Source organism: Petaurus breviceps, unplaced genomic scaffold, assembly GCF_028583685.1.
Source record: "Petaurus breviceps papuanus isolate PSGF00001 unplaced genomic scaffold, PetGlider_PUasm1.0 79, whole genome shotgun sequence".
Lineage (NCBI taxonomy): Eukaryota > Metazoa > Chordata > Mammalia > Diprotodontia > Petauridae > Petaurus > Petaurus breviceps.
The window spans coordinates 2,053,094-2,079,146 of record NW_027186523.1 but is presented as its reverse complement, the minus strand read 5'-3'; the positions used below and the strand labels follow the sequence as shown (position 1 = coordinate 2,079,146).

Here is a 26,053-nt window from a genome sequence, read left to right as displayed (position 1 = left end):
AAATGGTATGTAAAGATAGCTTGAGATACAGAATAGTCTGTGGTTAGTCAGGAAAATGTGAGTTCAAATCCTGCGTAAGACACTTACTATTTCCCTAAAAAATGTCACCTCATTATACTTTAGTTTCCTAACCTTTAAATGAGAGGGTCAGCCTACTAAGTTGCCTCTCAGCAATAAATCTATAATCCTATAATATGATGTCATTCAGTTGTTTTAGTTATGTCAAACTCTTCATGACTCAGGGGTTTTCTTGGCAAAGATACTGGAGTGGTTTGCCATTTTCTTCTCCAACTCATTTTACAGATGAGGAAACTGAGGCAAACAGGGTACAGTGATTTCCCCAGAATCAGCTGCTAAGTGTCTGAGGCCAGATTTGAACTCAGGAAGGTGAATATTCCTGAATTCTCACCTGGCACTCTAAACACTGAGAAACCTAGCTGACCCCCTATAAGTGTAAGTCCAGCATGCTTTTAACAAGTTGTAAAACAAGCCCAACATACTGATATGAAACAGGAGGAAAAAAATTAACTCTAAGATCCTGAGAAATTATATTTCTCATTTTTTCACAATTTGACACAAGAAGTGTGATGTTCAGATGTAAATATGGGAAAGAATATAGTGAAATTTCTTCACTTGTACAAAAGGTTTTGAGAATTTAAATAGAGCTTATTTATTTGGGCCAAGGCTTTTGGATCACTATCATTGACCTAAAATTTTTGTGAAAATTAACATTTATTGCAAATCATTTGTAGTATCTGTATCTTTTTCTTACATGTCATGATAGCTGACCAACCTCAATAGACACCAGTAATATATATGTGTGTGTGTGTGTGTGTACATATATATAAAACACCTTTATACTGATGACAATACGCATATACTGTAATATTAGTTAGGTAAATACATCCGTTGGAGTAAAAATGTGTGTGTATGTAAACTATATATACTAAGAAAATATAACTACATCATTGGTCAATAAGTCTTTAACAAAGCACACATATTTACTTTAGCACAGAAATATGACAGTGACAGGCAAACATATAATAACTAAAAATCCTGAATAAAGTCTTGTTTAGATTCAACTGCCCAGTATATAAATAATCCTCCAATTTAACAAAGGAAGTCACAAATGTCGGGGTTTGATATAATATATTAATTAAAATCTATGTCTTCAAACCCAAGAATGTTTATTTTAAACTGGAAATTTATTTTTTTTCTTTTTCACACACCAAATTAGAAATATATACACATATATTTCAGATTTCATTTTATTTATTTGAGTTCCACTTTCTGTCAATAGTTCACCCCCTCCATAATAATCTAAATTCTCTTTGCATCTATATTAATCATTTTTCTTGCACACTAGCATCTTGGCAGCCACTGAAAAACATAAGGAGTTCATGCTTTTATTCACTGCTATGTGCCAAACCTTTTCAAGTATATTTGTATTCTGTAGAAACCAAGTAGTTCACAGAATATCATTCTTTCAAGTTGGTAGACAAATTCAGGTTAATAGGTAAAATTATGAGGCAAACCTTCTTAGAACTTATTAATTGAACTGTTTTCTAAGACAATCACTGACTTTTATGAGCTATAGTATTGTTTTTTCCCCCAATTATATTGCCTAGTCATGTTTCAGGAACGAGATTTAGGCTGTTAGGAAGGATAGAGTAAAGAGGATGAGTTATAAAATATTAAACACAACTGTCTTTTAAATAGTAGATTTAAATTTATACATTTTTTAAACCTATTTAAAGTGTTGTTGACAGTTTTTTTCCTAATTACAAGGAATAGAGATCAAACTATTTATAGAAATAATGTCAGTGTTTTCAGCAGGATACTTATTAGACCCTCTAGACCTTTTCCCCATCCCCCATCTGAAACTTTTCTTTCAACCATTAAGGGATATCAGAACACTAGGTCCAGTCTGTGCATAATAAAAAACATGGATCATTTAGAAACCTAGCAGTGAAGCAATGAACTAATCTGACATCAGTTTCTTCAACAGAAATGTTTTAAGCAGCAAGATAATATTCTGCATTTTTTGGCAATCAGCAGATCTGATAGAAGAGTCTCTAGCAATACAAGGAGGATGTGTATTGTAATCTGACATGATTAGATGAGGCTCTTTAGGAACAGAACATTCATAATTGAGACAAAGAAAGAGTATTAATAACACTTTCCTAACACGGCAGTTAGCCATTTTATATTTCCTTTCTTTAATCTTAGTGTTTTTCAACAAATCATGGGATTTAATAGCGTGTTTTGGCAGATTAGAGGATTTATGGCCCAGATGTTTTTTGTTCTAAAAATGGATTAGGGTGTAAAGTTTGCTGGAATCCATGGAACATGTTGAGGCAAGCCGGTCATTTTATGTGTGATTAGTGCCTGCCTTCTGTCTCACAGTCCCTCCATCTGTCACAATTCACCAATGGATCTGGTTAGATTTAGCCTCATGTCACAAACAAGTCCCTTTTCTGGGCAATTTCATATTATAGATTCATTTTATGCCATTTTTATGCCCTAGTTAAAAGAGAGAGAGAGAGAGAGAGAGAGAGAGAGAGAGAGAGAGAGAGAGATGATAGATATTAGCTTCCCTTAGAATATTTGAAAAATAGACAAGGACTTAAAGTCTCCTATCAGTATTCCATCCTATGAATCATTTGCAGATTATAATAAGTATAATCTACACTAAAGAAAAGATGACAAAGTGTCACATTTTAAATTAAGTAGTATTAGTAGATGTGCTTCTGATGTCTATGTTTCAAAAGAAATAATTCAGCAATATATTGTCTAAATTTTAGACTGTGGAGCAGCAACCTTAAATTAGACATCTGACCTTTTATTAGCAGCATGAATTAAGTGTAACATAGTTATGATAGCCACAATTTCTTACTAAACACTTAATGACAATCACTTGGTAACATTCATAGCATGAGATTTATTATCTCAACCATTATGAGTTTTATATCCACAACAAAACACTTGCCACCTGTGGTTTATTTTAATATATCTAGGTTTAGGGGAGAAATGACCTTTTTTCAGTGGGTTCAAGATCTATTCTCTCTGTCCCTAGAAAATTCAGTCCTGCTGTCCAAAAGCCACAAGTTGTCTGTCTAATATTAAGCGAATGCTGAAATTAAATCAGGTATTGAAGTGTTATCAGTACGTTTCCTAGGGTTCTCATACAACTGTCAATTTCATTAGAAAAGTTTAATTGCAAAGCAAAGGCTATGTCAAACATTGAGATAAAAATGTAGTTCAGAATCTGTTTTTTGGTGCCAAGCATCTAGATACTTAGAAACAACCTTTTAAAAAACAACTTTTTTTTCCCCAGTTTCATTCAGATGTTCTGTCATCATTGCCATTGCTGATATGTGCGATATTTTCACTGGCTTTTTCATTTAATTAATTAAATGCTTAAAGAAAAAAATGAAGGAGTTTTTCCAGAGCAAATGATTTTATCCTTAACTGTACAAAATGATGCACTTTCTTCTATCATGTCAGGTTATTTAAATGACCATGATGCTGTTACCAAGGCAATCCAAGAAGCCCGACAGATGAAGGAGCAACTTCGGAGGGAACAACAGGTGCTTGATGGGAAGGTGGCTGTTGTGAATAGTCTGGGCCTCAACAACTGCAGAACAGAAAAGGTTAGTTCCTAAGCTTATATGCTCCATGAACATGACATGTATCTATGTATACACACACTTTCATTTTTTTTCTTAGCATCTCTTCACAAACTCTTCATAAAAATCCTACTCTTCCTTTCCCTCCGTCTTTTTGGAACCTATGCTCCCGCCCTATACTCACTGAAGTAAGATTCACCAAGACTCAGCAAAGAATTAAATTATACTTAAATCCTTCCCTAGATGCTTGACAATTGGTAACAACTAATTCTCTGTTTCATGTGTCAATATGAATTATAGCAAAATTAGATTGTCTTTGAAATATGTGGGCCTGCGTAAAGATGTTACTTTATGGAAATGTTCACGTGGCTTGTGTGTGGATTGAGCAGGATTTTAAAATGCTGAAGCCTCTAAGTAGCATAAGCTGTGAGCTGATGACACACAGGCTCATCTTCGAGGCATCTAGGCTTGTGAGGTTGTCATGGATGATGTTGTATTTCTACAGTAGAGACCTGTCGAGTTATGTTAGATGAGTATGAAACTGGGAGACATAATCATTTGCAAGAACACCACGTACTTTTTGCAGAACTTCAAAACTAGAGTTGTTGAGTCTAATATTTATTCTTCAGCTCTGAATTAGCTTTAGGTTGTTAATAAAGCCATTGTCTAGAGAGAGAGTTGCTTTTCTTCCTAAGTATTACCATAAGATATTACTCCACAATGTTCAAAATTATATCTGGTATTATTTGACTTATGGTGAATTGAATTTTTTTTATTATATAGACAGATAGTTTATACCAAGTCAATAAGAGTAAAAAATGATCAGCTACTTAGCACTAACTTGAAAGTTAATCATCATGGGAAGCTTATAAATCAAACAGTATTGTCCAGAATGAGCAGATTGCTAATTTGGATAGCTTTCCAGTTTCCCTAGGTTTTATATGGAGTTTGATCAATAAGCTCTGAGAAGCCAGCAGACTGAATTAAGAATGTGAATTGTATGTATGATTCTATCACTAATGTATTTTTTTTCACCAATTCTTATATGGGTGTCAAGGACATAGAAGCCGTTCCAATTTTATTAACTCCTTAAGGGAGAGATTAAAGCAGGGGTCACTGTATCACTCCATGTGTGGCAGTACCTAAAATATAAAGAGGAGTGGCATAGGGACTTGATACTGTTTAACATAGGAGAATACCAGAAGGGAAGGGGAAAAGGAAAGTGTCAGCTATAAGAAGAAATTATCACAAGCATAAAGGAATTTATGTTCAAATATTTAAACATTCTTGAAAGGATGCTTGAACAGAAATTCCTTTTCTCTGCTCCCCATGTAGAAATGAGTTTAACACTCAGCCAGATGCTAATGCAAAGTGACTCAAGCTATTCCTCGCAAGCATAGCTAAATTGCCGTTATTTGTTAAGCGCATTGAATTCAGCTGTGGATACAGCAGTTGGTTGCATTCACAAAGCATCTGTACCCTTTTTTTTTTTAATCCTCCAAAGCAGAGACAACTCTACCTATCTCCCCCCTTCTCCTCCCCTGTGCTGGCTGGGAATTGTCAAGTGACAACCGACCAAATCCTTTTGGACAGGAAGCCTTCATCCTGAGTTCTATATACTTGCAAAGCAGGCCTTGTGGTTGGATTGGGGAGCCCATTAAAAGCACTTTGATGGTATGGAAATTCATCTTCCTGAAGCGCCTAGGCCCCTGAGCAACATGCTGTTTAACTGTGGTTACAGATCAGTCATTCACATCGGAGGGCAGTAATTGTGTTGACGGCTTGTAAGGCAATGGAAGTACATAAAATAATCCTGGGCCCTCCACCATGGCACTGGAAGTTAATCTTCTTTAATACAAATCAGCTGTTGTTCTAACACATGACTTTATGCCGGCTCCAGTGACTCTGCACAGCCTTTTGATTAAGTAACAGGAGTGGAACCATCTGCATTCGTTTTATTCTGTTACTGCCCATTATGGGGGTAAACTCATTTCTTCTTTCCCTCCACCCCATCTATCAAGTAATAGCTTATATTTTCCTCCTCTGATTAGCACTTTATTATATAAAACAATCGTATGTGTCTTTCTCTTCCTCTTGTCAAAGGCAAAAGCTTTAAAATCTTCTTTTCGATATGTTATCTGCCAAAAAAATTTACTGGCTGACTCTGGACTACGTTCTTAGGCATGTTTCTATCCATACATCCTCCTGCCCATAAATGTGGTAAAAAGTTACACTGTATTTTCAGGTATGTTCTAAGTTCAAGTTTCTATGGCCTATCCTTCATTTCTATCCTCAGTAGCTTTGAGCAGCATTAGAAATGCTGATGTTCTTACCTGTGAAGAAGTTTCTAGAAGTCTTCCTTGAGCTGTCATTAGGCTGTCTTTCTATATAGCCTCAGTTATCAGGTTGATCCTAGCCTGTCCTTGGGAATAAGACATAACTATTTAATTAATGATATTTTTGATAATCAAAATTATCATTGAGACTTTTCAGAGATTTTAAAAATGTTTGGAATTCTGTGTCAGAGTCTGTGTATGCTTATATACACAAAAGAATTTAACAGAGAGTGCCCATCTTACTAATCATGGTAGAATAGCTATATTTATGGGGAGAAGTAGGTTAGTGTGCTAATGCTTCCACACATAGAAACATTAACATGCAGCCTGTGAATCACATGGTGAGGTCTCTTCCTAAGTTCTTCCCTTTAGAATTTAATAGTCAGCTACCTGAATCCTTAGCCAGATTATGAACATGACGGTTTTTGTCTGTGGCAACTCTTGATTTAATATTATCTACTGAATTAAGCATAGTACATGATGAATATAGATTATTTCCTTGGGGGTGGGGGTGAGAGTGGGAGGAGGAACTGAAGACAAGGGGCTTGAATCTATGATTGTGTTAGCATAAATAAGTCCAAGAGTATAAATACTCCCTCTCTCCCCCCATTCAGATTGCTAGTCTGTCTGTAATTTAGGTTCTTAGAAAGTTGCTTGAGTCATTGAGAGGTTCAATGACTTACCCCTTGTCAAATAGCTTGTATGTTTGAGAAGCAAGAAGTGAACCCAGATCTTCCTAAATGCAAGGCTGGCCACAATTTACTAGGACCCTATTGTATGAAACTATTAATTTTCCTTTCCCATGGAACCTACATCTTCTGAAGACAACCTTTGATTTAACATGAACCCAGGAAAACACTAAGATGAGAGAGAAAAAAAGCTCAGTTCAAGATAACTTCTAAGAGTATAAAAGGAGATCTCCAAGCTAAAATGGAAAACTCCATAGCCACAGAAAAGAGACAGAATTGAGAAGCTGCATCATTTCTAGCTTTCTTAGTTCTTTTTTTTTTTTTTAAAGCAATTGGGGTTAAGCAACTTGCCCAAGGTCACACAGCTAGTAAGTGTGTCAAGTGTCTGAGGTCGTATTTGAACTCAGGTGCTCCTGACGCCAGGGCTAGTGCTCTATTCACTGCGCCACCTAGCTGCCCCCATGGCTAGTTTTTGTGTTAAGTGTCTGAGGTCGGGCTTGAGCTCATGTCCCCCTCTCTCCAGGGCTGGTGCTCTATTTACTGTGCCACCTAGCCACCCCTGCTTTCTTAGTTCTTCATAGAATATTTTCACCATTTGCTTGAAATGTGAACTTCCAGAACATCATTTATATTTGAACATCCATGTTAAAATATAAATGATTTATGAATTATCACCACCCTATATTATCCAAATCATTAGCACAGATAATGTAGGGCATATGTGGCTCCCTCTACTAGACTCATGTGACAGGCTTCACATAACACTTGTGCCTTGTGCTCTTGCATATTTGAGAAAATAATATGAACTTTTTTATTGTAATAGTATACAACAAAGGAATTACTTTGTGCAGTTACTCTGAAATGGGAAAGTTGATAAGAAATCAACGATTAAACCACCAGGATGAATGTTGCAAATGCTGCATTTCATATAAATAAATGTATTGTCCCAGTTAAGAGAGTTTAGTTTCAAAAGTAGTAATTGGGCTGAACAAATACAATCTGAATGAATGCAGAGAATCTTGCTTTTCAATAATATAGATCAAAATACATAATGAAATTCATTTTTACAAAAATACATTTTAATTGTGGATTCAGAGATTCCTTATTATTTTACTTTTCTAGGAAGTGTTTCAACATAGCCAAGAACTGTGTATATCAGATTTCTTGGAAACTCTGGGACACAGTCTAATTTATAATTGTTATCTATAGTTAATTGCAGCTTGATTGTGCATTCAGGTATTTGTTACCTTTTACCACATTGCTCTGAGATTGCAGATTTGCATCCAGAGGGAATAAGCAAGCCCATCAGGCAGGAAAAAGAAGAAGAAAGTTATTTCTTTTGGGAAAAAAAAATCACTCTGCCACATTTCAATCCACATGGTATATGTTTAATTGTGCAAGTATCTACATAAGAGTTGGGAGGGACCTAGGCATCCAACCCATATGAAAAAGGAATCTCCACTGTAACATACATGAAAAGTGTCTGTCAGCCTATGCTTTAAAAGTTCCAACAAAAGGGAACCGAACACCATTCACCTTGGGAATAGCTCTAGTTATTAGGAAACTTTTCCTGGCATCAAGTTTAAACGTGCCTCTTTGCAGCCCATTTCTCCTGGTTTGGGCCTATGGGGTCAAACAGAAAAAAGACTAATCCATTCTCCACATGACAGGCATTCAAATACTTGAAGACAGTTATCATGCCCTCGCCTACCCCTAATTCTTCTCTACTCCGGGTTAAACATGCCTAGTTTCTTCAACAGATCTTCATATGATATGGATTCAAGGCCCTTCATGATCCTGGTTGAACTCCTGGACACTCTTCAGTTTAGCAGTGTTCTTAAACTGGAGTGCCTAGAACCAAACACAGTATTAGGGATGAGTTCTGATGACGGCAGAGTACAGTGGGACTATCACCTTTTTATTCCTGGAAGTAATGCCCCTCTCAGGACAGGTCAAATTGAGCTTCTGCTAATTCAGAACAGTTGCTGTATGTAATCATGTTTCATCTATCGTATATTTGTAAAATTAATTCATTGATGCTTATCAATCATGTGTATATACACACATGCTCACACCCACACATCTGATCTTTTATATATTTTCAAACTCAGTGGTGCAGAGCCCAGGACACAGGAACAATTTGTAGAATCATTCAGATAAAAGAGACTTTCAGAATTGTACTTCTATTTCTCCCTCCAGATATGACCACCACAGGCAGGTGTGCATCTAACCAATTTTAGGAAAGTTTCCAAAATGTTTTAAATATCCTTCTACCTTTAAATATATAAGTGCTTCTACTATTTTGTACATTATAAATGTGATTATATAAGTACGTTCATATTAAAGAATAATATTATGAAAGTATCTACATGCAAACTCCTTTTATGTATGCCCATACAAAAAAGTGAGTGAGAACTACTTACAAATTTATTATTGCAAAAAAAATTTGTGTATTCATATTTTGATATATATAATGCTTATATCAATTTATATACATATTCACACACACAATGAACTCATTCATCCATAACTTTACATAGCGGCATCTGTGGAAGAGTTCTTTATCTCACTTTAATGTTCTATAGTATGCCGTCAGCTCCTCAAAAATTAGTAGGAATTACATACACATAGAAACAAATGGCAGCTTGGTGAATGAATGCTAGTTTCTCTAGTGGGTGCCTTATGCAGAAGTGTCCTTAAGGACTGAGACTATGTGTTAAACTAGAAGTTATACCTTATTTTATTTTCTTGCTATAGGAAATTCTGAGTTTCTTATTTCCCACCACCACATTTTGTCTCCTGTCACCTGCAACCCCAGTGTTGACTTAAGGTGGATGTTTAATAATGAAAAAAGTGCATTTGTTCCAGTGTTAGTTACAAATGGAAGTGTATTGGGTAGCAACCCTGTAATAATTTTACATCAGTCATTCTTTTCTGATGCTTCACTAGTCACCTGATGGACTGGACTAGCGGTGTTAACTCTGCAAAATCTGAAGCCATCTATCTAGCCCAACTATGGCTTCACATCCATGGTTTCCTTTCCAGATGAATGGTAGGCATGTGGATTTGAATTCATATTCTGTTTGGGAACAGTCAGATCTGGAAGTTGAAACCATTTAGTGAAGGATATTGTGAACACTGATTTGTTTATTTTGGGTGGGTGATTCTTTTAGTTAAAATAGATCTGTAATTAAATTATGCTTTAAAGGTTGAATAAGCAGATCTTGAACAGGGAAATGAGGGAGGGTGGGCCAAAAATGTCAGTCAGTTTGCAAAAGTGAGGTCATTGTGATATTTGGCAATAGCTAGAGCTTTATGTAAAATTATTTTGCGGAAGTTAAAGTGTTCCCCCTCTAACACGTTATCAAAACTGGACTAGAAAAATTGCAACAGCATTAGTGATGAATATTTTCTCTTTTCAAAACTATACATTTATGTGTATATGGTTTTCACTTAAAATATATCCATTTACACATGGTATTTGAGCTTTGTTTTTGGAACAGAAGACATACTTGAAGCCTAAACTGCAGTATTTTACCTTTTGAGTACAGGCACCTCTCTGCTTTGAAGAATTATTATACAGTATGAAAATGGGATGTTTTCGAGACAATTGATTATTAGACAATTTGGATCAGCCTTTTACACAATAGTTGGCATTTGATCCTTAGGTTTTCTTTTCTTTTGTTTTTCATTCATAAAACCTTAATTCTGTTCAGCTGAGTGTCTAAGCTGGGGAACACTTCTTGTGGGACAGGGGAGGAGGGGAAAACCCCTTAGTGAATATTATCAGCAGAGAGCAGCCAGTTTTCAAAGACCAGGACAAAAAAGCAAATAGGTATTATGTCATCACACATCCGTCACTCTATGTGTCGGCCTTTTCAATAATTCCAGTCCATGTTCTCGATGGGATTTTGCAAGTTAAAGGGGCTGTTTGTTTCCAGAAAGCAAGTACAAACTGATTCTAGTCTCTTGTTCCAGGTGGCTCTTTGCTTTCCTTTTTTTTTTTCTTCTCTTTTCTTTCCTTTCCTTTCTTTTTCCTTTTCTTTGCCTTTCCTTTTTTCTTCTCTTTTATTCTTATTTTGCATTTAATTGAAATACATGCCGAGTTTGCAGACTGCAAAGATCAGAGCTGTTTTCATCCAGCAGTGCTAACTATACATTAAACATTTTGAATTGTTTGAGCTTTAAGTTTCGTCCTTTTTTGCCATTTGCTTCATGGAGTTTGTGTATATTTACAGCCTCTGCATTTAATGGCTACATGCCTTATTTTCACAGATGGCCAGTAGAAGACTTTTTCTTTCTCTTAGTATAGTCTGCTTTCTGTTTTGCTACATTTGTCACAGTGCCACTACTTGCAGCTAGCAAGTGCCCACGCTTGGTGGGGAGCATTTATGGTGTGAGCTTTTTGTAGAGCTTTTTAAAGGTGGTTGGTTTTTTTTTTTTAGTAAACTTTTTATGGTTTAATTTCCAAGCCTGGAAAAGCTGTGCATGTTTTCAAACAGAGAGTCTTGTGTTCTTTACATCGTTCTAGTAGGGAGGCTTGTTCAGGATTGTCCAATAAAACAAGACGCATGGGACATGCCAAATTGCCTTTTCAGATAGATTTCCACAGGTCTAAAGATGATTAAAAGGAGGAAAATCTCCCCCATGAGGTCCATGACCTTCTCATCCTCTGTATGATTTCTTCTCATTTAAAGGGAATCTCCATCAAAGCCAGTCAGTGAGGTGACTCGCGTAGAATCGTGAAGATCTGAGTTCACATACAAGCCTTAGACACTAGTTAGCTGTGTGACATGGGGCAAACCACTTAACTTCTGATGTTTCAATTTCCTCATCTGTAAAATGGGAATAATAATAGCATCTATGTTTCAGAGTTGTTGTGACAATAAAATGAAGTATTTGCAAAGCATTTTGCAAATTTTCAAGCACGATATAAATGCTACTATTATTATTTTCCTAATAGTTTATATTTCACCTTATAAGTCTATTTCACCAATTCACCAAGTCCTCCAATCTTGCTATTGGACCCAGATGGCTCTGGAGGAGAAAGTGAGGCTGGTGACTTTGCACAGTCCTCCCTCATTAAACCCATTTCATTTTTAAGTCATGGCAACACCTTTCATGGTCCTCTTCCAAGAATGAAGGGCAAACCGCAACAACAAACAACTATTTCACCAATGCTAAATTTAGGAAACTCATCAAAAGAAGATTACACAATTTACATTTTTATCTAAAATATTATTGTTTTACAAATTAGGTATTTGTTAAGTCTTTTACAAATATGGAGATAGGAGAGAGATTTGTTCATGCTGTTCCATGTGCTTCGAAGGGGCTCTATTGCCTTTTGAAATCTCTCCCTTCCTTTCAGACTCAATTCAGGTATCATCCTCTCCATAAAGCATCCTCTCATTCTGCACTGATAGACGTGATATCTCCAACCTAAAATTTCTGTTAGAACTACACCCTGTAGTCTTACTTAGATGAATGATTAACCCTCCATGTGAGATTGAAAACTCACTGAGGGAAATAACTACATATGTCATTTCATCTTTATATCTCCAGAGCTTAGTACAATGCCTTACACTTACAAATCAGTCATTTGAATTGGACAGGAAGTAGACCTAAGAATGGAGGCCAGACTATTTGTGTAATCTGACATTAGTCAGCTGTCTTCTTGATTACAGATGTATACAGCTTTCTTATCCAAAGGAATTTCATTCAAATTACAGTTACATGAAGGATAAATACTAGCTTGTTTTTTTTGCCTTTTCCGAAATCTTTGCTTTTACTTCTTTTTACGTTATCATTCATTAGTATCTCCACGTGAGAGCAAAGATATTAAAAAATGAAACAAATGTATCAGGTTTGTTCACTGTTAGCAGTTTTTATAAAGCTTTGGTAAGGGGGTGGGGGAATTGAAAGTTTGGACTAAAATGAAGATTTTGATTATATGTGGATTAACCCTGTCTCCCGTGACCACGGATAATCAAGAATTTATTGCAATCTTAATATGCCTGTAGCATATTGAAAGGATTGGCATTATTGTACTTTAAGAAAACCCAAATATTTTTATTCAGCAGTGAGATCTACTGGAACTGAAGCAGACATCTAATGACTTTGTACTTCCATTTTGTATAAAAAGACAGGGTAAAATCATCACTATACATTTGTTTGCTGTCTAGTTACTAAGTCCACAAATGTTTATGGAACAATTGCCAGCAAATAATAATTCTGATTATTATGTTTACATATGTGCAGACTCTCCCACCCACTAGACATCCTTTGTGGGTTGTGCATTTTTCCCATTATTCTTTGGGGGATGAGAAGGGCTCTTAGCTTTTTCTACATTAACCCATCTGCTTTACCTCAATCTTTCCTTCCCCTGACCCTTCCCTCAATGGTTGATTAATAGATCCTAGTTGGAAATTAGCACAATATTTTCTGCAATTGTCACTGGATTCTGGCAGTCTATAAATGATTTATTCATGTTACCAAAGAAACGTAGAATTTAAGAATTGGTAAAGGACTCAGACATAAAAAAAAAAATTAACCATAATATAAGCAACAGAATTCTATGACAAAATTCTGTCCAAGTTGGTCAAATGTTAGATAGGCAACTCTGTCTTCTCTATGTTAGAACTATTTAGTCTTATTTCCTACTTTCCCCGCCCCCCTCTTTTCCACACATTTCCCCTATTCCCAACACATCATTAACTGAGAAAAACAACAAAAAACACAATATTTATTACAAAAGTAATGCAAATGTGCCTCGTCTGTGAATGGCCTGATATCTATTAATCCCTTTGAGAGTCAGCTTTATAAATAGTAAACTATTGGCCTCAATGACTTCAGATTTCACACATAGATCTTTTCCTATGCCTATCGGAAACTGAATGGAATTTTATATTTGTGCCTACGACCCCGTCTTTTACAAAGTGTCTCATCCTGTGAGGCAATGATCATGACCTTATTTATCCACAAGGGAAATTCCTATCAACTTTTACATTTTTTTTTTTAACTATAGAACTTAGTAGGGGAACATCTGTCACCCTCCTAAACATTTATGGAATGGATTTAAGCCTGAACCAACTATCACCTTATTCCTTGAGTAGGTTAATGGTTTGTGGATAAGAAGAACATAAAAGGGCAAGTAACCTTATAAACTTTGTTTTAAGGGCTTTAGCTTTGCTCTCAAGACACAATGAGCTATCAATTAACAGGTTTCAGTTTCTTCAGTCTGACTGAATGGAGCAGAGATCTATGTGTTGTCAACCACTTAAAATTGCTTTTTCAAAGATTTTGAGGGAAGAGTTTAAGCATTTACATAACAACTATTATGTGACTGCTAGCACTGTGCTAAGCACTTTAAAAATATTATCTCGTTTGATCCTCACATCAGCCCTGTGAGGTATAGGCTTTTATTATTATCTTCATTTTACAGTTGAAGAAACTGAGGCAAAATGCTTAAGTGACTTACCCAGGCTCACACAGATATTGTGTCTTAGATTTAAATTTGTATTTTTCTGATTCTAGGCCCAGTACTCTATTCACTGTACCACCTAACTCCCTCCAAATCTAGGCCAGCAAATTGGATGCTATCATGAAATATATACACATATACTTTTCATAGTAACTTTCCAACAAGGATTTATTAAGTGCTAAGCTATATGATTTCATGGTGAAAATACCAATAGAAAAGCAAGACATAACAGTCCCTGTCTTCAAGGACCATATCCACAGGTGGGGAACCTGCGGCCTTGAGGCCACATGTGGCTTCTAGGTACCCTTGACTGACTCCAAGTTTTACAAAACAGATCCTTTAATTAAGAGGATTTGTTCTGTGAAGTTTAGATTCAGTCAAAGGGCTGCACTTGAGGACCTAGAGGGCCACGTGTGGCCTCGAGAACACAGTTAGTCCACCCTAGGTATAGACAATTATGGATAAGCTTAGAGTATAGAAGTCTTGAAAGCTTTTATAATATGTGGTTTTGAGGGTTGTCTCACTCCAATGCTATATAACTGTGCTTAAAAGAGGTGGGTCAAATGATCAGGGGAAAATCCTAGAAGAAATGTTTTTTGCTGTGGATCTTGCCACAGGATGGCTCCTTTACCATATAAAAAATATCCAGAAACTCTTGGAAAAGGCTGACAATACTTGGGCAGCTTTGTCGGAGCCAAAGTTTCTTGATAGGAGTTATTTAAAATCTCAAGCAAGACAATATAATTGAGATTTGTTTTTCTTTTTTAAAAATACATATTTTAAACCCTAGTGAAGATAAAAAAAAGATTCCTCTCCTCCACACTCCATTTGTTCTGTTAGTGGGTAGATTGTTATTCTGTAGAAAATGGAGATCCCAGATAAGTAAGTCTGAAACTAAAGGGTTGGGTGGGTGGACAAATTCATTGTTTCTTCATATTTTACTTACTCTTATACAAAACAAAATTCCATCTGATAAATCGTTATGACATTATAAATAATCTTTCATCTTCTTTGGTGGTCTGGGAAGTTCACATAACTAGAGGGTTAAAAATCTCTTTGTGTTCTTTCTTCCCTTATCATTAGTATAGCAGGAGACTACTTTTTTTTTAAAGTACATCCAAAAGAGACTTAACACTTACTGAGTCAACATTTGATGGGCTTATTCTAATCTAACATTTTCATGCATGTGCTTTTTATGACTTTTATGGCTTTGGGAACATTATTTAAGTACAGTCCATTATGATAGCTGATCCACAGCTAACCTTTTTTCCTTGTGCATGTATATGTATGTGAATGCTTATTATCAACTAGAATTCCAATTTCAGGGAATAATAGAGGAATCATTTATTGATGCACTATTTAATTTAGTATTATTTAAGTAAGGAAAGTCTTCTTCCTTTGAATGATCTTTCTTTTTACCTACGTTTTAGAATATTGACACAGGAAGTCTGAGGCTTTCTTATTAATTGGTGCATATTTGCAATAATGATTTATTATCATTACCAAAATTTCAACTCTTGTCATTATGTGAAGGCCCAATGACTTACAAAAATATGAACACAGTGAAAGTTTATATGTTTTTTGGAAGAAAAGAAATAAAATTTATATTCCTAACTTTTTTTCCCCACCATAAGCTCCAAACATAAATTTCTAAGAACTTGCTGGATTTCTTTCTTGGATATCCTTCTATTACTTCATACTCAATAATCAATAAAGCAACAAACATTTTTTTTTTAAGCAATAAGGGTTAAGTAACTTGCTCAAGGTTACACGGCCAGTTATTTCTGGGTGTGGTGCTGAGCGTCTGAGCCCGGGATTCGATCTACAGGTCGTCCCAACACTGGAGCCAGTGCTCTTACTCGCTGAGCCACCTGGCCGCCCCTAAGCAATTGGGGTTAAGTAACTTGCTCAAGGTTACACGGCCAGGTGTTTCTGGGTGGGTGCTAAGTGTCTGAGCCCGGGATTCGATCTCCAGGTCGTTCTGACACTGGAGCCTATGCTCTTACTCGCTGTGCTACCTGGCCGCCCCAGCAACAAACATTTTTAAGCACTAACTTTGTAATAAATATTGTGTTATGTATACACTGAGATTAAAAGGGAGTATTAAATAGGTACATAAAGGATACAAATAGAATAGATGGAAGATCACATTAACAGGGAAATTTCTCCAGCTGAGATGACCAATAAAGGCCTCCCAGAAAAGATGGCATTGTATCTGAGTCCTGAAGGAAGCCTGGTATTCTGAGAGTAAATGGTGAGGGAAATAAAGTGTAATTAGACTGGAAGGGCAGGAAAGATTCAGGTTATGAAGAGATACCAATGCCAAACAAAATATTTTGTATTTCATCATTGAGGTAATAGGGAATATGTTGAGTAGAGAAGTAACATAGTTAGACTTATGTTTTAGGAAAATCACTTTGGCAGAGGTAAAGAAGATGAATTGGAGTGGAGAGAGACTTGAGAAAATAGGGCACCCCAAATGGAATAAATGAACTCCATTTCCCCACCTAACACAAACAAGCAAATAGTAAATGTGTGTTCTTCCTGCTTTTTGAATTTTCATTAGTGGACTTCATAGTCCTATTTACATAGGCTTAAAAACTTCTTTGATTTCTTTTCTCTCTCTCTCTCTCTCTCTCTCTCTCTCTCTCTCTCTCTCTCTCTTTCTCCATTCATTAGTAAGTCCTGCTAATTTTACTAATTCACATTTGTCACCTTCCTTTCCATTCAGACTGCTACTACCCTAGTCCAAAACCCTATCATCTCAAAACAGGATTATTCTAACAATATCTTAGCTAATAAATTTATCTCCCTTCTCCAAATTACCCTACTTGGAGCTGCCAGAATAAGTTTCCTTAAATAATGTTTTCTTTCCTACTCAGAATCTTCAATGGCTTCCTATTTCATTCTGTATTAACTCAATTCAACACGTTTATTAAGCACCTACTACAAATAATCTATTCTTATTTCACAGCACTGTATAATGTCCCCAAACTCACATTCTCCACACTAACAAAACCTACTTGTCATCCCATAAATCCCTGCACACAACCCTGGGGGCTTTGCCTACAAAGTCTGTCTCATCAGGAATGCCCACCTTTTCCCATCCATCCATCCAGATCCTCAGCATCTCTATAAAGTCTGGTTCAAACTACCTTTTCAACAGAGTCTTCTCAGAATATTCCTGCCACCTCTGGCATTCCTGTTCTATCAATTCCCATAATACTCATAGTTAATCCACTGCACAAAACTTGGCATTTAAAAATTTTGATTCATTCAACAAACATTTACTAAGTGCTTTATGAGTACTGTAATGGACACTGGAAGATATTCAAAGTTTAATTAAATAAGACAGGGAGCTCATAGTCCAGCAAAAGGTTAAGAGCAACACAGACAATAATGATTGATATTACATAATAAATTCATTAGAAACTTGCTCTGTGAAAACTGATAGGTAAGGTTGTCACAAAACCAAGTGGTTGTGGGTAAAGGGTTTGGTAGGCCAGACTATAAGGATCAGAAACTTCCTAGAGATATATGACTTGGATTAAAAAAAAAACATATTAATTCAATAATTGAAAAGATGGAGGAACAGAGAGAATACTAAGAACAAAGGTATGCAGGCGGTGAATTATAGTGCATGTTCAGAGACCAAAAGCTATTTCAAATTCATTATGTCCCAAATGGAATACATTGCCTTCTTCCTATACCTTTGCTCTCTCATATCCTGCCACTGTGTTTCACTCTTCCTCAGTACACGTGGGTTTCCTCTTGTAATGCTTTATTGTTTCTTTGTACCAGGCAGGCAATAAACATTGATTAAGCACTTACTATATGCAGTTCACAGTGCTATGTACTAGGGATACAAATTTAAGCAAAAAAAAAAAAAGACATTCCCTGTGTTCAAGGAGTTAACATGCTAATGGAGGAAAATAACACACATGGGCAGGGGGACACGGGAGGTACTAGTACGATGCCAAAGTCTGGGGAAGCAAAAGCACAGCCAGAAGGAGAATGAAGCACGGTTGGCCTGGGTCCATCCCCAAAATGTAAGCCCCAGAAAGAGCTTGCCGATGAAAGAAGAGAGGTAGAGGAATGGAATGTCCAAGGTTGAGAAGGCAGATGAAGCACGACGTAAAATCCATAGAGTTACAGGTATATCTGGGAAGAGAAAGAGGATCATGGTTCCCTGCCCTCCTATTCCTTGGCAATACGGTGTTCACTGCTACAGAAGCATATGCCTTTCACTTCCTTTCTTCCTTGTGTTATCATGGTGCCTTTTCTTTCCTTGAAGCTGTTTTTCTCATGGGGGGGAGGGGCACGCAGAGCACTTTTCAGCACAGACATTGCTCTCCAGGTCCTTCTGTGGTTGAGAACCCAACACTAGCTCTTTTCTTTGTTTCTGTCAGAAACTACCTACAAGTTTTCTGAGAAGGGCTTACCCCAAATCCATTAAGTAACTGATCAATATAGTTGTATGAACACTAGCAAGAAGGACCATAATCTTCTAGAGAAGGACAATCCTCAGTATTTCTCTCTGTACATGCATGCCTACAAACATAGACCATTTTACATTATTTATGTAAATTATATTTAACTTCAGAAAACATTTACTAGGAAGTGACTCTATTCAAGAAATTAAGAGGGATATAAAGATGGGCAGGACATAATATTTATTGAGTGTCTACTATGTGCCTAACACAACATATACATAATTCAACTAGTGCTCATAAGCAAATTTTCTGGAGGAGAAAAGAAAAGAGGAAGAGGAAACCAAGAGAGCAGACAAGCCACAAACATGATCATTGAGCCTCAGGGAAACGGTGCCACATTTATTTAAGAAAATTATCTCTTGTGGGGCGGCTAGGTGGCACAGTGAATAAAGCACAGGTCCTGAAGTCAGGACCTGAGTTCAAATCTGGCCTCAGACACTTAATACTTACTAGCCATGTGACCTTAGGCAAGTCACTTAACCTCAATTGCCCTGCCCTCTGCCCTCCAAAAAGCAAAAATGAAAGGAAGAAAATTATCTCTTAGAAAATAAAAATTCCTATGTACAACTTTCCACCTTGAATTTATTTGAAAAATTGTAACTATGAACATTAATAAATAACATATCTTGAAATTATGTTGCTCTTTTTTCAAGTAGATGAATGTATCTTTCCTCATATATGTAATCTATAGTTATATATCTTTACATCCCACACAAATATAGAATGCTGCATAAGGATTTATAATATAGAAAGAATACATAAAATATCTAGAAATATATATATATATATGTATGGATGGATACATATGTATAGTCATACAAATATAGAACATAGTCTATATCCATTTTATAGAAGGGACAACTGCAGCACATATTTAAGTATCATTTCTAGGTTTATTCATCTAAGTAAATGGAGAAGCAATGATAGAAACCTTGTCTCTAACATAGTAACTTATTCACCTAGACAATAATAATACTTACATTTTTTCCCCATTAGAAAACACTAGTTCTGTTTTCTGATCAGGGAAACCAGCATCATGATTAGAGATGTTCTTTCAGAATTTATAATGAACTTGGGTATAGGACAATTATTTTCCTAAAAAAATTATATATTTATACAAATGAATTTAGTTTTCCTTCAAAACTTTAGTGGCTGAATTATCACACTTGATATTATGAAGCAGTGACTCTCTTTGGCTGTTGTTCACTCATTTGTCAGTCGTGTCAGAGTCTTTGTGACCCCACTTGGGGTTTTCCTGGCAAAGATACAGGAGTGGTTTGCCAGTTCCTTCTCCAGCTCATTTTACAGATGAGGAACTGAAGCATACAGGGTTAAATGACTTGTCCAGGGTCACACAGCTAGTAAGTGTCTGAAGCCAGATTTGAACTCAGGAAGATGAGTCTTCCTGACTCCAGGCCTAGCACTTTATCCACTGCATCACCTATCTGGCTAGTTTTTCTCAAAACTATTCAGCATAAATGTTGATATAAATTGAGATTCTAAATAATATTGGCAGATCTGCTGCTCGTGCTTGGCTTTACACTGCCGTACCATATCCTTTGGTGGCTGTACTCCTACCCTGGATATCAGTGCCCTAGAAGGAAGCCTTCTCTTTCTTCACCTTATTTACTGCTGTCAAAAGAGGCCAAATTGACTCTACAGTGATGCAATTTCAAGTACAGTGGCACCTGGTTGGGGGAGAGCAGAGGCCTTCTCAGTACACTTGTGCTTCCTACTCATTAAGCCAGTGCTGGTTTTCATTTGTATTTCAATAAATAACCATAGCCTTCACGTGACATTGTAATCAATTCACTTCCTTTCCTCTCACCTCATATCTCATTTAAGTTTAAATCCTTCAGGACTGTTGTAAAGTCAGCTCTATCTTCTGGCTGTTCACACATCACCCAGTCTCTCCTATGTAATTTTTTTTTAACTTTCAGTATAGTGACAGTTTTCATGTGGAATTATATAATTATTCTCTACTTGGGTTAAGAAACTGTTTCACCCTTATACCAAAACATAGCTGTCTTCTTCTTTTAATCTCAGCTAGTGTTTGCTGAAGTCTGGCAACCTCACCATTCAGATTCACGTGTTGTTGTAATGTATCATAATTAAAGGCACATGGCATGTTCTCCACCTCCTCCTCCCTCCATTTCCCTTTCTGTGTGCCCGAGGGTTAACTAAAGTCACAGCGCAAAGGGGCAGAAGAAAAGCACAGCTGACTGTTTTGACATCTACTGTTTCACAGTGACATCCTCTGAGAATTATCTTAACTTCCACTTTACAGTGACTAATTGAATTATTTCATTATACTGCATGTTTTAGTAGTGGTAGGTTAGAGGTCACCTTGTTGCTAAAAACTGAGTGTGACTTTCCCCCTCTGATCACTTGCTCATTCCAGCTTTTTGTTAAGACAGAACAAAACCCACAGAGCTGAGCTCAGAATCTCAGTATTTGCCTGACATTTCTTTCTTCTACTCTTACTTCCTTCATTTTTCTTCAGTGTTCTGAAAAACTGCCCTTCAGAATGGGAAAATCTCTAGAAAATATGTAACATTAAAAGCCCTATAGACTGTTAAATCAGAATCTGATGGATGATCCATACCCAGTGTGTTTTCCATAGATAGAACAGAACACTATTCATTGACCCAGGGACTATCATATCATGTTGATGGAATGTGCTTTTGGATGTAGCTGCTTTCTGTCTTAAGAGCTGCATTTACTGCAAAAAGACATCTGTTCAGCTAGTGGCCTTGGTACTGTTGAAATCAAACTCAATACTATCCAACCCTCCCAACCAAAAGAAACTTTGAGCATATCAAATAGTTGAAAATTCCGATTTCAAAAAAGTACTTTTTAGGTAAACTCTTTATACTCGAAATTGCTTAATCTGTTTTAACTCTGGCAGTTCTAGGTCAATCAAGTTAAGTTAAACTTCTTTCTACTTTCAGTTTAACTACAAAGTTTCTTTAGAACTGTTAAAAATTCTTACTGCATCCTAGGTAAATATCAGTGATGAAGAGGACATAATGTCATTGTTTTAAAATGTCTTTATTCAGCAATTGTGTAGTTATGAGTCTTCTTAAGGAAAACTCAACCAATGTGTTAGGGATTCAAAAAACTGTTCTCATTTGTTCTTAGTGGGGTTTTAGTTGGATCTTGTACATGAAAAATAAATTATCTGAGGAGGTTTCTCATAGGACATTTCCATTTGTGAGTGTCTTTTCTAACTGTACAAGCATAGAATATAATGTATGCAGTTCATCCACACAGACTATAAACAAATATACTTCAGAAAATGGAGTTAACCATCAGAAAAAGAAAAAAAAAGTGCCCCAAATTGAATGACTCAATTTGCATCTTAGAATTATAATGGAAACCTACCTCCCTTTGGATAATACTGAAGAAATAAGAAAAAGATTTAAATTGACCATTGCAGGCTTCTAGTGTCCTTAAAATAAACCACTTTCCTAATCTGATACAGTGCCATGTTCAACATAAATAAATTTAAGATCTAACATTTTTCTTACCAAAAAAATTAAAAGGATAGCTTGTAGTGGCATGTTCTACATGAATGCAAATCATAATCTGTATGCTTTTAAATGACTTGAAGTCTTTACAGATCTAATTTTTGTATATTTGTGTCTCAAACAATTCGCCAATTCAATATTTTGGCTTAGCAGTCCAAATCAAATTGTGGTCCAAGTACTAGGCATTCACATTTGATGTACAGAGACTTGACAAGCAATTAGCAATGAATATTTAAGCATCTTCATTACCCTTGCATGAAGAATGCAGATGGCATTTAGGGAGATGGCAACAGAGGGCACTACTGTGAATTATGTTTCTATTATTTAGTCACCTGACTATTGGAGGACTCTCTTTGGGCCCAATGCCATATCTATACTTCAACAGTCTGGCTGGAAATGAAGCAGACATTTGAAATGTCAAAAAGCAGGTTGCTTCCATGAGATTTCTATGCGCATTTTGTGATTTGGGAAGTTTGGATCCAATGAGCCAAACGTTTGTATCCTTAGTCATACCAAACATAAATTCCAAACCTCCATAAGAGTTTGTACAACCTGAAATTCCTTGAGAAATCACCTGGATCATTTACCCTCATTCTCCCCATCTGGTAGATGACCTGATTATTTTGCTTCTGAACATTCCCCACAACTACATTTATCTCATCATTATTGTTTTTCAGGACAAAACAACACTAGAGAGTCTGACTCAGCAACTAGCAGTGAAACAGAATGAAGAAGGAAAATTCAGCCATGCTATGATGGATTTCAATATGAGTGGAGATTCTGATGGTTGGTGAAAATTATTTGTTTCCAGTAATGTGCAGAGGGGGTCTACTTATTGCAACCAAATGCAAATGCTTTTTTTAACAACAAGGATCATCTCATTCCTACGTTCCTTATTTCTTTGTTTGTTTGTTGTTGTTGTTTTTTTACATTCCTTATTTCTACAACACATTTTCCAGAGTTTTATATCCGTGGCTTATTTTTGTGACTTATACATGTCTTTTACCCAGAACAATGCCTGAACAGGATACATTTCCAGTTACAAAAATGACAAGTCAAAACCAAACAAAGTAATGGAAAGAGTATTAGACTGAAAGTCAGATCTGGTTTCTAGTACCAACTGTACCATTAACTCACTATATGACCTTAGGCAATTGTTTCATCTTTCGGAGCCAGTTTCCTCTTCTGTAAAATAAGGACATTAGATCAATGTCCTCTAATGAAAGTACCCACCAAGCTCTAGGAGTCTATCAGTCTATGAAATAAACGAGGTCATGTAAATGAATTTTTGTTATATTAACACAACATCTGCTATAAACACACACTACGTAAAGGCTGTCAGTCATCAAACTTTATCTTTAGGAACTCCACTTACTTCCTAATTTTGAATACTCTATTTGTATTTTAACACCATCCTATACTTTGAGCGACTACCATCTTCTTGTTCCTTTACTCAAGCTGTCACAGCAGCTATCTAGGTTTATGTTCCCCATAACTCATGTTGAAACTCCCCTATCTTGTATCTTCTATCAAGCTCTTTGTACTTTTTAAGCTCTCCAAGGTGACAAGTAGTCAAATCAGAAACACTCATTAGTGGAGGAAGAAGTCAATTCCACTTATCCTACACTTATGACTAGGAATCTATCTCCTGTATCATGCAATATATGTACACTTTAACTGTCTTTCTAGAGACACTGCCCCTGTCTCTATTGTCTGCCCCAGAGTGATGCCTTAGAATAATAGGAAGGCTGGATAGCAAGGGAGCCAGCACCATGGCAAGCCAGTAGGGAAGATAGTCTAAGTCAGATAAGACTTTGCAGCAGCCCTCAGAATATACCCATTGTTCACCTGTTTTTTGCTTTTGTCTAATCCTGCTCTAAGAGCAAGTCTACACTAAGCAATTAAAAATAGAACTCAAGTAATTTTATGGCTGATTGAGGCAAAAACAAAAAGTTTTACTTAACTGGTTGTTTCATACATAATGTATGTTGTTTCATATAAATGTATATTTGGCTTGGGGGGAAGCAGGGATGGAGGAGATAGGGGCATGATTCAAGCCTTTTTTCAAAAGTTACAAGGAAAAAAGTCTGACATTTTTATCATTTTGTATATATTCCAAAACGTAGTCACACTTTCAGTTTCAACATATTGTCAATGATGATGATGGTGATTATAATTATAGATTGATCCATCACTTAACCTTACTTCCCTAAGAAGAAATTAACAAATCAGTAGCACTATAAGGTTTGACAACACACACAAAGGCCATCATGACAAAAGCCACTTTTAAAAGATGAACTTATTTTTGTCACTAAAAAGAAGATTGTTTATTTTTAATGTATTTTGTAAATGTAAATTCTGTAACTACTCTGAGATCTACCTCAATGGTCATCAGTTTTAAAACATCAAAAAGATTTTTCTTCTCTTAAAAAACATTCAGGTATGTTTATATGCCCTCAAACTTTCATGAAGTCAGAGATCACATCATGAATATAAAATGGCTGTACATAAAAGAAAATGAAAAATTCCTATTTGGCCTAGGTCTAGTTAATAACTATGGATTCTTTGACCTCAAAAATTCTTCTTTCTAGATATGTTGCTGCAGTGAACTTCTGGTCACAGTGAATTGCAGTAGTTTCTTTAGGGAAAATGCAAAGAAATGCAAGGAGTTAATTTATGACTAACTGAAGTATTAGAATCTACCAAACTTCACTCTGTTATTCTCATAGATCAAGAAAGTGGCAGATCTGATGCATCTGTTGTAAATGTAGTCATTGAGAACCAGTTGCATGGTGTTTTAAGAACTATCGGAGTTTTCATTCTTTTTATTCATCATCTAAGTGAGGCATCCCTGGAAACCGTATTAACTTATGTGAGACCATCAGTGTAATGAGACAGTAACTTAATGAGTACTAATATGCAATAGTACTTCAGTACCTAAAGGAGTTAATGTGACTTCCAAAGGTACCTAACACTGTAAGGCTGACTTAACACTGATAAAATCTAGTTTACTGAATTTCTACCAACTGAGTTGCTCTGAAGAAATGCTTATTTTATACAATTTCTTCAGATTAATTCAGCGGATAGGAGGGAAAACTACTTAAGTGAATAGTTTTATATATTTCGAAGCTATGGTTATGTATTTTGCATATGTAACTACATGTTAATGCATTTGCTCTTTTCCCTATCACTTTCAGATGTCTATTTCACTTTATAGTCTATCATTACTATGCCATTTTGTGCATTTACAAGCATGCTATTTCAAATAAATAAATGAAATTCAAACACATACTAGAGATGTGTGTTTGTCACTTATTAGCTAAGACCTCTTGCATTTTGTTTTCAAATATTCATCTAGTGGAACTATATTTTAAAGAAGCCATGCATAGAAACAAGTTACGTGTACTCTTAGGTATATAGCAACCTTTTAAGTTCCTCTATAATTTCCTCTTCCATAATTATGTTTCACTCAAAACTAACTAGATTTGTATTTTTCATGTTAGAAAAAAAGGACTTTTAACTTTTTCATTATTTCTGAAAATTATATTATTATATTATTAATTAATTAATAAAAATAATTAATATTATTACATTATTATAAACCCTAATTATGGTTTGCTGTCCCCAATCCAAAGGTGCCACATCCAACTCAGAGAAGGAAATCATAGAACAGACAACTGTCATGTGACTATAGAAGTAAAGGAAGAAATGTTACAATATGATTCAAAACATTAATATACTGTTTAATAACACTAGACCTGATTAAAACATATCCCCAAAACCTGAAAAGTTTTTAATAGAAAAGGGGTTCAAAAGATCTTCAAATTCGCATAAGAGAGTTCCCAAAATGTAAACAAAAACTTGTAATAATTTTCACTCTGTGTGTGTGTGTGTGT

At 35.9% G+C, this 26,053-nt stretch overlaps 1 protein-coding gene across 1 annotated transcript in view; it reads left to right on the top strand.

Moving 5' to 3' along the window:
• The window catches only part of LOC138175785 (transcription factor SOX-5), a 503,395-nt gene that overhangs the window by 456,972 nt on the left and 20,370 nt on the right, over nt 1-26,053 (top strand). The window contains exons 12-13 of the mRNA XM_069106265.1: nt 3,508-3,653; nt 22,835-22,943. Coding sequence (XP_068962366.1) covers nt 3,508-3,653; nt 22,835-22,943 — 255 coding nt within the window. The remainder of the gene's footprint in view (nt 1-3,507; nt 3,654-22,834; nt 22,944-26,053) is intronic.